The 13783-nt window shown below is 38.7% G+C and overlaps 2 protein-coding genes across 2 annotated transcripts in view; one reads left to right on the forward strand and one right to left on the reverse strand.

Annotated features, from left to right (window-relative positions):
• Positions 1–13124, reverse strand: part of LOC126412048 (ubiquitin-like protein 3) — a 491449-nt gene extending 478325 nt beyond the window's left edge. The window contains exon 1 of the mRNA XM_050081427.1: positions 12772–13124. Coding sequence (XP_049937384.1) covers positions 12772–12801 — 30 coding nt within the window. The 5' untranslated portion in view covers positions 12802–13124. The remainder of the gene's footprint in view (positions 1–12771) is intronic.
• Positions 13125–13369: 245 nt separating this feature from the next.
• The window catches only part of LOC126412047 (tetratricopeptide repeat protein 5-like), a 140949-nt gene continuing 140535 nt past the window's right edge, over positions 13370–13783 (forward strand). Inside the window, exon 1 of the mRNA XM_050081426.1 lies at positions 13370–13618. Within this exon, the coding sequence (XP_049937383.1) occupies positions 13553–13618 (66 nt within the window). The 5' untranslated portion in view covers positions 13370–13552. The remainder of the gene's footprint in view (positions 13619–13783) is intronic.

The raw sequence follows: 13783 nt of genomic DNA on the forward strand, positions 1-13783 counted from the left end.
TTGATCTGGCAGGAAGTTTCATATCAGCGCACACTCCGCTGCAGAGTGAAAATTTCATTCTTTAAGTAGTCTTGTTGGCAGTTTGTGTGGTGTGTTGTCATTTGTATGAACACTGCTGTTATGTCTACACGCAAATGCTCCTTTGTTGCAACATAAAATAAAAATAACTTTCCTCGAAGAAACAAAACTTAGTTAAGAAGTTTAATATAAAATTTGCAATGCCACGTACTATAAGATTGCCGTGCTAGCTGCAACACAATAAATGAGACAAATGAAAGTTGGTTTCTTCTTCTTTATCGCCAAAAAAAGTAAGTAAATAAAAATTTTTAAACTGTTGTGAAGTGTATCACACATTATTAGGTATTCTGCTTATGGTCTTTTCGTATAAACATGTGTTTAAAAGTGTAAAATATTCCCAGTATCAACATGTTTTGTTAAACGGGTTTTATTTAATCAAAGCTCAGATACTGAAGACCACAGAGCTTTCAGATTAATTACAGTACTGGAGGGCTGACTTGATACTTCCCCGTAATTTCAACAAGAAATTAAAGTAGAGTCGGGTTTTACATACTGAGGCCAACACATGTTAAAGTATTTAAGAAATTACTGATTAGTTTACCATAGCTTTTCAAGAGTCCCGGTATTTTCACGGCGAAAATATGGTACGGTTCAAGTAGAAGCCGACAACATTCTCTGACTAATGTTTCAAACATTGTATTGTAGATTGCCGTCCTGACAGCTTACTTCAAAATATTTTGAACAATCATGAAGATGTTACCAGACAGAAACCCAATATTAAATTTCCACTCAGTCACCAAGGAAACTATGTATATTTCCACGCTTGTATTGTCGAATTTCGTTCTTCAGGCTTATTTAAACTACCAAGTTGTTTCACAATATTAAAAATTTTTGTCGTTTGTTTTGCGCAGGTATTTTAAAACGTAAAAGGCTAAAATGAGTACAAACCACCCCCCTTACGATGCCCGTGCCTAGTGGGCCTATATGTAAATCCGTCACTGACCTCAGTGTAACTGTTTTTAAATCGTGGGCAAAACGTTGCTGAAATAATTGCAGTTGGCGTAGAAACACGAAAAAAGTCTTCCTAACTTGTCATGCTATTTTCCCCATAAAATAGTTTCCAGTGAGCTGAACTATTATTAACTCTTTTTGTCCTCAAAGCCGTTGTCTCAAATCTCTTTAAGTCGCTGCACTGACGAATGTTGGATCTAAAAACTACATCTACATGGTTACTCTACAATTCGCACTTAAGTGCCTGGCAGAGAGTTCATCGAACCATTTGATACTACTTCTCTACCACTCCACTCTCGAATGGCGCATGGGAAAAAGGAACACCTAAATCTTTCCGTTTGAGCTCTGATTACTCTTATTTTATTGATGATCATTTCTCCCTACGTAGGTGGGTGTCCACAAAATATTTACGCATTCGGAAGAGAAAGTTGGTGATTGAAATTTCGTAAATAGATCTCGCCGCAAAGAAAACCGCCTTTATTTCAGTGACTGCCACCCGGACTCGCGTATCAGTGACACTCTCACCCCTTTTGCGCGATAACACGGAACTAGCTGCCCTTCTTTGCACTTTTTCGATGTCCTCCGTCAATTCTACCTGGTAAGGATACCATACCGCGCAGCAAAGTGTAGTGTAGGTTGTCTCTTCAATGGTTTCTAAGTGTTCCGCTAACAAAGTACAGTCTTTGTTTCGCCTTCCCCACAGTATTATCTATGTGGTCTTTCCAATTTAAGATGCTCCTAATTGTAATTCCTAGGTATTTAGTCGAATTGACAGCCCTCAGATTTGTGCGATTTATGGCATACCCAAAATTTATCAGATTTCTTTCAGTAGCCATGTGGATGACCTTGCACTTTTCTTTGTTTTAGTGCCTATTGCCACTTTTCGCACCATACAGAAATTCTCTCTAGATCATTTTGTAATTGGAATTGATCATCTGATGATTTTACTAGACGGTAAATTACAGCGTCATCTGCAAGCAATCTAAGGGGGCTGCTCAGATTATCACCTAGATCATTTATGTAAAAAAGGAACAGCAGAGGGCCTATGACACTACCTTGCGGAACGCCAGATATCACTTCTGTTCTACTCGATGATTTACCGTCTATCAGTACGAACTGTGACCTCTGAGAGGATATCACGAATCCAGTCACACAACTGAAACGATACTCCATCTGCAAGCAATTTGATTAATAGTCGCTTGTTAGGAACGGTATTAAAAGCCTTCTGGAAATCCAGGAATATGGAATTGATCTGAGATGCCTTGTCGACAGCACTCGTTACTTCACGAGAATTAAGTGCAAGCTGTGTTGCACAAGAACGATATTTTCTGAATACCGTGTTGGTTATGTATCGATAAGTCATTTTCTTCAAGGTGATTCATAATGTTCGAGTACAGTATATGCTCCAAAATCCTACTGCAAATTGAGGTCAGTGATATGAGTCTGTAATTCAATGGGTTACTCCTATTTCTTTTCTTGAATATTGGTGTGGCCTGTGTTACTTTCCAGTCTTTAGTAACAGACCCTTCGTCAAGTGAGCGGTTGTACATGTTTGCTAAGAAAGGCGCTATTGTGACTGCATACTCTGAGAGGAACCTGATTGGCATACCATCTGGACCGGAAAAGTACCTTTCTTAAGTGATTTGTTTCGGAACACCTAAGATATGTACTTTTATGTCACTCATGCTAACAGCTATTCTGGTTTCGAATTCTGGAATGAGTTCTTACTTGGTTCTTAGCGCTATAAACACGAGTGAATTGCTTGATTATACCACCGAGATGTCCATATCCGGAAATTTAGGAATCCTAGTTCAATGGAATTAGGTGTTTTAAGAGTTTCTGTTGGCAGTACTCTCACCTTTGGCTACTAACGTAAAGCACTTCAGCGTGTTGACAGGGGAGGGGGAAGTACGGACAAGTGCAGAGTCAGCCAATCTGGGCCGCATCGGTAGTGATACTGCTAAGGCCTTCCGCCAATGGAATATTTTTTGCTGCATTTGTTACACTGTCGACCAAGTAAAGCTATGCTCACAACCCGTAGGTTGGTTTGAACACTGCACAACTTTACTTCGCACGGTAGTGTGCCCTTCACTTCTTTCCTCCTCTGAACTGACTTTTACAGCCAGTCTGAGGTGGGTGGGACCTACAGTTCAACATGTAGGCTACTCAGAAAGACGCTATAACTTCACTTGACTCTTTCTCATTCTTACAGCTGATAGAAGCGAGAAATAACGGAAAAAACTGTACACCCAATAGGAAACTGAACCCAAAACCGAAGGGACTTTACAGCCTGGAACTTCAACACTGAGCCACCGAGGTGCGTTTCTGAACAGAACCTTGATTAGTAGTGTATTGAATAGAGCAAACTAAAGAAACACTAGTTATTGATTTCCATCCGAGAAGTACACGAAGAAAATACGGTGACATTCCAGACTGACGAGATCACCCTGCGAATGCCACGAAAACATTCCCTAGAGCCATCGTCGCCGGTGAAGTATGTGTGCATGAAACGGTGCCTGCTGCGGAGGCAGCCTCCTCTTAGCGGTTATTGAGGAGACACTGTTGGCAGCCCCTTGGTTCATCTGGGCGGTCAGCCGCTCAACAGTTGCACGTCGTTCATCCCTCTCATGTATGGCCCGTGCTGCACCACAGTTGTCTCAGCGTCGGTTTTATAGCACCGTGTTCCCATGCACGGTGCACTTTAACAACGATGGCACGCTAACAGTTTACAAACATTGCTGCTTCGGATCTTCTTGGAGACCAAGTCCACCCCTACATAAGTTTCTCCTCGGCACGATGGCATCTACCAGTAGGGCAATGCAACGTGCCACACAGCTCGCAGTATACGTGCGTGGTTCTAAAAGCATCTGGATGAGTTTACCCAACTCCCCTTCGCACCAACCTCCACGGATTTCAACCCAGTCGAGACTCTGTGGGACCGACCACATCGATCGAGCTGTTCGCGTCACAGACCCTCAACCGAGAAACGTATTACAGCTGGTCACACGGCTACACATCCCTGGCCGCACCTTCCCCAGCGCCCCATCGATTCTCTCCCTGCACGTCTCGCAGTGGTCGGCATTACAAACTGCGGTTATTTAGGCTTTTGACAGGTGGTCACAATGCGACTGGGCAGTGTTTACGCGTCTTTGAAACGCGGTCTGAAATCCCAGCAAATGATGTTTAATAAAGTAAATGCTGGACAAGAAGCACCAACCCGTGTCTAGCTAGTTCCCACGTGGCTCGCTCAATAGCAAAACATATACAACCATATACTGGCGTAGATTGTGTGATTGCGACAGTTGAAGAAATGTGTCCAGAAAAAGCTGATTTATTTAAAAACAGCGGTTTGTCAGCAAACACTGTGGCTGTAAGAGTAAATGATATTGCTGAGAATATATTGACTGTCTGGAAAAACTCGACATTTAGATATTAAGATCACACGCTCTTAATCATCGTCATCACGAGTTTACTGAAGAGATAGAAGAAAATAAGATTGAAGAAAAAAACGTACGCCGCCTTAGCTGTGGGAAAGCTCTGAACAACTGAAATTTTCTTGAGTACATTGGCTGGCTTAAAAAACAAAGAGTGGGTATGGAATTTATCATTTTATACAGATTTAACGCACACATGAATGACCTTAATTTAAAATTACAAAGAGAAAGACTGTTTTGTTTCAGTCTCAACCGAACAAAAAACGTTTCACGCATTTTAATACGTACCAATCAGTCAGCTATCAGAATCTACATTTCAATCAATCTCCATTTCCGGTTGATTTCGCAACTGAAACTTTGAATGCTTCAAAAATAAAGTTTTAAGACGCGTTTTTCGGAATTTGACGCAATTGCAAACGATAGCAAGATTTGTCAAAATCCTTTTAACGGCGATATATGAAGTCTTGTCCCAGGACTTGGTTGATTTGCAATGTAGCGATTTTAAGGTATTTGTTTGTGCCTGCGCTTCTTAATTTGTCGAAAAAGACACAGCACAGTCGTTAACTAAATTCTTAGCGTGAAGAGTTACTGCCTTACGGACATCTTTAACTAATTCGTTATAGTTAGCAACGAGAAATCAGAATTGGAAAGAGTTACCAAGTGCCGGCGAAGGAAAGGTCTTGCAACATCGTCGCGGCCATGGAGGTAAAAAAAGATGAGGGTTATTACATCACAAACTTGAAGCCGACGTCCGCCATCTCAAATAGGCTAAAACATCAGGTTCACCGCATTCATACCTCCATGGTTCACTGCGGTGATACTTCCTCGTGAGGTCACTGTGACGCGCCCGTGCCCGGTTGCGATCGTGTTGGGTGCTTTCATTGTGTTGGGGCGCAGTTGTTTCCTCAAAAATGCCAGGTTGCATTGTTTACGGATTACTAATCCATCCGATCGTAATCTAAATCTTAAAGGTATCACATTTCATTCGTTAAGTGGAGTCGTTCAAGCAATATTTTCTTTTATTCACATAAATTATGGTTGCGCTGTTTGCTTTTATCGTAGTTGTTTTATTTCTGTCAGTTGACTTTAGATTTGTCTTACTTAGTGTCCGTTCTTTCTCCTCTTTCCTGTGTTTTTCATTGCATTCCAAAATCGCAATCGCTCCAAGGTCCGAGTCACACATTGTCAACGGTCTCGTCATCGCCCAACACACGGCTACGTAACCGCGCTGATTGTTGGGGCGGCATCTCATGCCCTGAATTCCTCCCGCCGAAAATTATTCATCGTGTATATTCCCCTCCCCTCCCCTTTAAAAACGATTCCAGAAACAGAGATAGCGCGCGCGCGCGCGTGTGTGTGTGCGTTTGTGTGTGTGTGTGTGTGTGTGTGTGTGTGTGTGTGTGTGTGTGTGTGCGCTCTCTTTGCTTCCTTTCTGAAGAAGTGTACGGCAGAAAACCTACCCGTTTCACAGTATAGTTATCACCTCATAAAACTAAGTAAATAATCCACTGGACTTCAATAGGAACAATGTTGTACATAATTACAATACCAGAAGAAAAAAAATGACATTCATTACGCCACATTAAGGTTGTCTGTAGCACAAACAAGGGTTCACAATTCTGCAACCAAAAGTTTTGATCCGTTACCCATCGGTATAAAATGCCTGATAGACCGCAAAGAAAAAAGTTGAAACTATATTGAAAACGTTTCTCTTTGACAACTCCTCTTATTCCACAGAAGATTATCTATTACTGTAATGTGTAATGGTGACGGCAATTACTAACATCCGTCTGTCTTTAATCAAAATACAAAAAACTAATAAATGATCAGCATGGAGACATACTTACAAAAAACTGATGTCAATATACAATGACTCGTTCCACATTATTACGATTTATCGTGCAAATAATACATGGAACGTGAAACTATTTAAGTAGCTATTGTTATATCACAAGCGTGATATAGACATATACTTTGAGAACCTCAAAATGAAATTCAAAAGTAAAATCAAGCAGATGATCAAAGTAGATGTACATTCCAATTGTGCTAAGCCTGGTTATTCCTGAAAAACTGACCGAGTTAATAGCGAGAAATATTCCGGGAAGAGAAGCAAACACGCTACTGTTGGAAAAGTAGGCCTACATCTTACATAGGTTAGGCAATCATCACTGAAAATATTACTTAAATACATGTTAAGGCAAAATATCCATTTTATGAGGTCTTAAGAGTTTAAGACAATTTTCCTTGATCACATTTATAGCATTCCACAATGCTGAAAGACACTTAAAAATTATATCTTTTTTTTTACCCAGTGAACTATTACTGGCCCCACACTAAATGACACATCATATGTAAGATTTCAAAGTGAGAAGATGCGTAAACTACAGTGAAACTAACGCAATGACAATCTCATAAAACCAGAACTCTATTCTGCACTGAGGTATACCTGTGTGCAGTTCTGTTTCTTTGGCATTTCAATAATCGTACACTTTGTTGACATGCACAAGATACGATAGCATGCCTTGCTTCTTTCCTCTTTGCACACGTTTATGGGCTAACAGAACATGTACACAAGTTTGTTTTTTTTTTTTTTTTTTTTTTTTTTTTTTTTGCAAACGTGAACATTAAAAATGTTCGTACGAGTTGAAAGCTGAAAATGTGACTAAGAAGAAGCAGTACCAGTAAGCAAACAAGCATTAATTTCGGAGTTCCAGCTTCATTTGCTATCAATACAAACACAGTAAAAATGGAATAAAATGCATTACGAAAGCATCCTTTTCACATCACACCCCTCTCTTTCGCTATTCGAAATGCATCAACAAAACAAGTTACATTAACGAGGCCAAATGTGTCGTATTACTAGAGCAAATACGCATTTAAGAAGAGAGAGAGAGAGAGAGAGAGAGAGAGAGAGAGAGATGACAATGAGTTGGGATGAATGAGTGGGTGAGAAAAGGCAACTGGGAGTTGACGGGTATGGGCAACTTTACAGCGATGGGCTAGTAGGTTAGAGTTTAAAGGGAGCTGGCGGGAATGAGGGGTGAATGTATTACATGTTGAAAAGGACGCGAATATGTTCGCATGCCAATTATTTGGGAACATTTTTAAAGGTCTGAGAACGGTATAGAATTGAGGCAGTTGATACCACAGTTTTCAGTCAGATTCTTTTAAACAGGAGTGTATTCGTCTTTTTGTGCCCCATAGGAGGATTTTTCACTGCTGGTTATTATAATAAAACACAGCGCCAATTACATTTTTTATGCATACTGTCCACCTTTTCAGAAATTTACTCCTATTTTCGAATGCACCTACTTAGATAGGTATTTTATGGGACACCTGTGTATTTGTTTTTCTGATTCTCTTGTCCTGTAGACATCTTTTTATGGTTGTATTGTACACGGAAGATGAAAATCTTGTGACTGTATACATGTTAGTGTTGTAATATTTTGTGTATTCTTACACCTACTTTGCTGCTCATTATTTAAAACTGTGCTAATCACTGGTATAAACAAACCAATTTAAACATTTTAGTTTTATTATTATTAATGACTTAAGCATCTGTTGCATGTTAAATGTGGGAGTGATGGTAAGATATTTATTTACTTACTTATTTATTTTTTGGGTGGCCGGGGTAGGGGGCGGAGGAGGAGACTGCACTGAAAGAATGTGCTGAAGATCTTAATTAGTAAATAAAATTTACTCCCGTTAATTTACAAACGGAAAAGCAAATTTAATCAACAAGCGATATCTCAAGACCGCAGACATTCTGTTTTAAGTATTAAAACACTTTTTCAGATGATAGATAATATGTTACAGTTAATCGGCACAGATAACTGTATTTTAATCACTGTGTATCCAACTGTCAAAATGCTTTATCGAGAAAGCTCGTGCGCCTTCAGGTTTGTTTCCCTTTTCTGCTCCACGATCACGTGCCCATAAACAGTCCTTCAGCATATTCTGACAGCTAAACTCAATGCGAATATAACGAAATGATGAACCAGCAAGGGGTTCTTTCTTTAGCACTTATCCCTTCGCTAGCGGTGCCCACTGTATCTGAACGCAGGGCGCTAGAACAATAATATTACGCGATTTTCTTGTGACGTCTAATGCTTTTTGCTGGCAGTAGCTTTCAGATGAACGTGTGTAGATGTACTTTCAAAACCATCCAAAAGAAAGCAAAATTAGTCCAAGTATCACAGTCTTCATCACACTGTGAGATGCGTTTCCTAACGCTGTGGTCAAAGCTTTGAAATGAGAGGACACTAGAAAGTGTATGATACGGTTTCTGAGAAGGTATTTCACATCTGGCGGAAAGTACAATTTATTATTATTATTATTGTTGTTGTTGCACTTAACGATTTCCAGAAAGTCATAATTAGTTTTATTTCTTACAGAAGTGAGCCCTTTTCAACAGGCCATCTACGGCGGCACAACTTCAATTAATAATCACATGATTCCGCAAATCCCATTACGAAGAAAGGTTCAGGAATGTGTAATTAGTTAAGTTATAAATTAAAGTAAAAAACAACCACTGCTGGCTACTTCTGTAAAATATACTGGCAACAAATCGAACTAATAACTATGCTAACTATTTCTAGACTGCTTTATACTGCTATTTTGAAAAAGGCCACTACTTCTCCAACTCGTATACCATTCAGCTGATGTCTTCACCTACAACTTCAAAAAGTTTTAGTTTGTTTTTAAGGGTTTCTCAATCTCCTGTATTCCGATTTCCACCGGGGCAACCAGTTACAGATTTTCGCGCCATAGTATAAAACTACATGCTACACCCTAGAGAGAGCTACATAGACTACATGGAAATTACTTCTAGTTTTGTGGTTGTCACTTGCTGAGTTCTCCTAAATTAAACGCTATTATTAATCACAAATACCATTACGGAGTATATAAGCTACCAGCATGTACGTATAAGAAATCCTAGGTCCATTATCAACTTTGTGCCAGAACATTGTGCTATAGGCTACAGCTGAGTGAAAGAGGGGAAAATGGTATCCCTGTATTTTCTGAAATACAAAATTACTGTAAAAGGCAGTGAATTGGTTAAATTTGTCTGCCTGGCAAACTAATGATGTGAAGTGTGCGCCCACATTAGAAAAATTTACTATATAATATTGCAATAATTACTTTTCCCCCAGCTGAATATTGTATTGTTATTTTACGTGTAATATCCTTTGAATAATCAAGCTCGATTGTCTGCTACCCCATTTGGTCTCAACGGAAGTTTCCGATTGTATCGTTAGTTGCGGCTGAGCTATATAGGTCAGGAAAACGTCCGATTTCTGTGGTTTTGTTCGTGTAGCGGAATGCTGTAATTTAATTTTTTTATATAATTTTTTAGGATGGTGCGGTATTTTTTACTGTCGTATATTTAACTTGTCCCCGCCCCAAACCCCCAATTTTTCCAGGGTTGTCTCGATAGTTTCATTTTAATTTTGGGGTGAGACGGTAGGCTACTGTGTATTTTTGTTCGCGTTTGTTTGCCTGTGTACGTAAGTACGTCATAGCCGCCATATTGTATAAGCTGAAACTAGCCGTTTACGACATACTGATGACGTCATGTGTTGTAAAGCAACTACTGGAATCGAAAGCTTCTGTAATGCTACTTCCTAAAAGTAATGTGAAAGCTATTCTTGACATGGGACAGATATATTTGCTCACTTTAAATTATTTGTGTGTCAGTTTAATGCAATGAACATGTCAAACCGTATGACTAAAATAATGACCTGTTATGATCTCTTACAAAAGTGACTATCGTATTTGGAGGAACATTACTGTTACTGATGTATAGGCTACTGATAAAACCTATAAAATAACCAAATGCCAACACAAATAACTTGTATCAGTAACATTATAAAATGATTTCACATATCCTAATGCAGCTTAACTGAACATAATGCACACAATGCTTGCATACTAAATTTCACCTATACATAAGTAGATCATATAACATACACAAACTCTAATATGCAGGGAAGCATATTAAAAGAAATAACACTCCTGTTTGCACTAAGCTATCTTTTCAAAAAGATGAGAGACAATAGAAGTAAGTCAAGGGAAGATGTTCACTGGGAGGTTACATATTTCCGTTTAAATTGAAAATTTTGTAGTTTTAGGGTCAAAATTATCCACGTAAACAAAAAGATGGCTAAAATGCAGCATTTCCTGATGTAGACTATGATTTTCAATTCTCATTTATTAATATCAATACCTCCAATTACTAAAAGTGACGTTCAAGAAGGCATGTATCTGCTGGTAAAGGCATTGAGCAGCGAAAAGGGATGAGGTTCAGAACAAATATTGTGCATCCTTCCTGAGGTAACGATGAAAATTTTAGGTGATAGATATTTTCTATTTATGAAACCAGATGATATTTACGAAAAATGTATAAAAGACTCAAATCATTCACATTAATACTCGTACCTCTATTCATTTATATTTTTGCATGGAAACTGTCAAACTACTCATAATTATGGTGCTTGTCACACACATATTATTATGTAATTGGATAAATGTTTATATTGATTAAACTACATTCATTGATACTTAAGATTATTAAAATATTATGTAACTGATATTGAAAATCATTATTTCTACATTGTTTGCACAGGTTGTGCTCACATTTTAGTATGTTATGAACTCAGTGCAATTACTTCTACTACTCGAATTTCACAGGAATTTAAAGTTTTCTTCAACAACTGGCAAAGACAATCATTTTTGTCACACACGTAATAATGGTATTTACTATTTTAAGTATCTCTCTTCCCATTACACATATCTGTGTGTGAGTTCCATAATGAGAAGAACTGCTTAATGTTCACTTGTTCTGATTTACTACTGAAATAACATCAGTGGAAACCTGTCACCATGTCAGACGCAGTAGCATGGGGTGTCGTAGTAGTGGCACATGTACATAAGTTCGACAATGTTTCTTTTTTGCAGAACACATACCGATACCAAGTGAGCTATAGAATATGCAAGTCATATATTTGGCAAGGTTTTTATACGGTGGAAATTCTCTACCCATTAATGTGACGCTACAAACAAAACATGAGGAGTGTGTTCTTTTTCTTTTATGAGATAGGCAGATAACTTTTTCCATTTATGAACTGGGTAAATAAACCTAGTTACATCTCCATTTGTCAAGTGACTACGCATCTGAATTGATATTTCGCTTCGTTAGTTATTTATGGTACTTCATATGCCACTTGTCTAGCGGATCTTGTTATATGACGCAAATTTATTAGCACTGGGGATTTTAATTACATCAGATCAAATATCATTAGGAAATTTGGTTGTTTGAGAGACTGCTGATCACAGACAATACGATAGGCCTGATTGTACACTGCAGAATTGCCCTGTAATGCAAACTGGTCGTCACCACAACTGCATATTCCGTTTCAGTTTCCATGCTCTTGAACTATTTAGAACACACCAATGTCAGCAGTGCAGAGCAAGGTGATACGAAGTGCGCCTATACGAGGCGGGTCAATACAGCTTTGAAGAGAAGATACAGCGCCAACAACGATGCTCCACAAGACAATGGGAATTTCACATAGGCTACTTAAATCGTTTACTCTCTACCCCCTCCCCCTTTAAGAATTTATTTCGCATGAAGATTAAACCATTTTAAAAACAACTTATAATATCAATGACGATAATATCACGCATATGCTTTTACTGGTACTGATGAACTGTATCGTTTAGGCTTCCAAATAGAAAAGACTTATCAAATGAACGATCGATTTAAAAACGTTGTCTCTCTGAGCAGATGAAATACTTGTGGGGTACCATAAAATGTAACAATTATACCATGTTTAGGGCGATATTCACAGAAATAGCTTTGTAGAGAAACTGGTACTCTATTAAAACCATGTCCCACCATCCCTTCAGACTAAATAATGTAACCATTTCCTCTGGCAAAAATCAAGCGGATGACATTTCATCATGTCTCGTACTTAATCGTCGGCACTGCTCTTGATTTCTAAGGATCTTGTAAATTTGTTAACTGCAGAATAATCTAGTAATAAAACGTATGCATATAACGCCAGTAACAGCGGAATCTTCGACACTGCATAAAATGACAGATATCAGCAATCCCCAGACTGACAATCGCACACAGACAATGTAAACAAGCTTCGCATCGATGCACATAATTAAAAGGCCTACCAGGATTTCTCGTTCATTATGAACTGCATATTCTGTCATACATGGAGGACTCAATAAAAGAGATTTACAGTGACAGCATCCGTCACAACTCTGCAGTTCATTACTGGTTAAACCGAGGTCTTACCTTGTCCGCTGGTATGTTTCTGGAGCTCATCTTAGAAATTGCGTCGTTTAAACCAATAAGCGTAGAAGTGGATGGCTAATTTCCCAGGGAGTTGATTTTTTTCGTAGCACCAAGCAGCTGGTGGCAGCAGACGAAAATGAGCAACATTAACACACAACACTAAACTTCTTATTACGCCATAATGACGCACAGTTTAGCGAAGTGACGAGAATAATATCGAACCACGTTATCTATCCATTCTTCTACGGATGTGAAACTTGCATTTTTTATACGAAACCAAATAATTTTACACTTTTCCTGGGCACACGGGCAAGAAGCAGTGGCTCCAACCAACGAAAATGGCGAACTCCATCTCCTTCTAAGGTCTCTGGATGTTATGCTGCATTCTGGGATAACCACTGCCTTCCCGATTTGGAGCGGCGCCGAAGACGAAGCATTGAAAGAAGTATTTACTCGAGTTTGTCGTTTATTCCAAAAAGAATTTCAGCTGTAATTACTTTTTAACGAATTTAAAGTAGGTGGAAAATTTCTTAATCTGTGTAAAAGAAGGCGTATCGTCGCAATGAAAATTTATCTAAACATCCTAACATCTCTGGCGACTCCAGGTGTAAATATTTTGGTGTGGGAGTTGACAGTGGGTGGTGGAGGTATAGGATGGAGAGGTGATAGTTTCGCCCAGCGTGGGTGAAAGGATTTTTTTTGTAGTTATGTGTAATTCATTTTCTAGATTAGGGGTGTGTTGTGTAATGAAAATCTTGTGATAGACACGTTCTGTTTACCAATGGAGATGACATCCATGGACGAAAATAATTGTGCTCCCACGGAAGTCTCAATCGAGGCGTTAAGCGTAAGAATATAGTTATGTACTTTACATAAATGACTTTTTTTATAAATTTCTTGTTTCTCTGAGAGTAATTCTTTAATCTTACCTCAGCGTATCAGTCGTTTGGAAGAAATCATAGAAAATAATCTTGAAGCGGAATACTGGTCCGTAAAAAAAAAGTTAATATAT

The sequence above is a fragment of the Schistocerca serialis genome, chromosome 7 (assembly GCF_023864345.2).
Source record: "Schistocerca serialis cubense isolate TAMUIC-IGC-003099 chromosome 7, iqSchSeri2.2, whole genome shotgun sequence".
In the NCBI taxonomy this organism is placed as follows: domain Eukaryota; kingdom Metazoa; phylum Arthropoda; class Insecta; order Orthoptera; family Acrididae; genus Schistocerca; species Schistocerca serialis.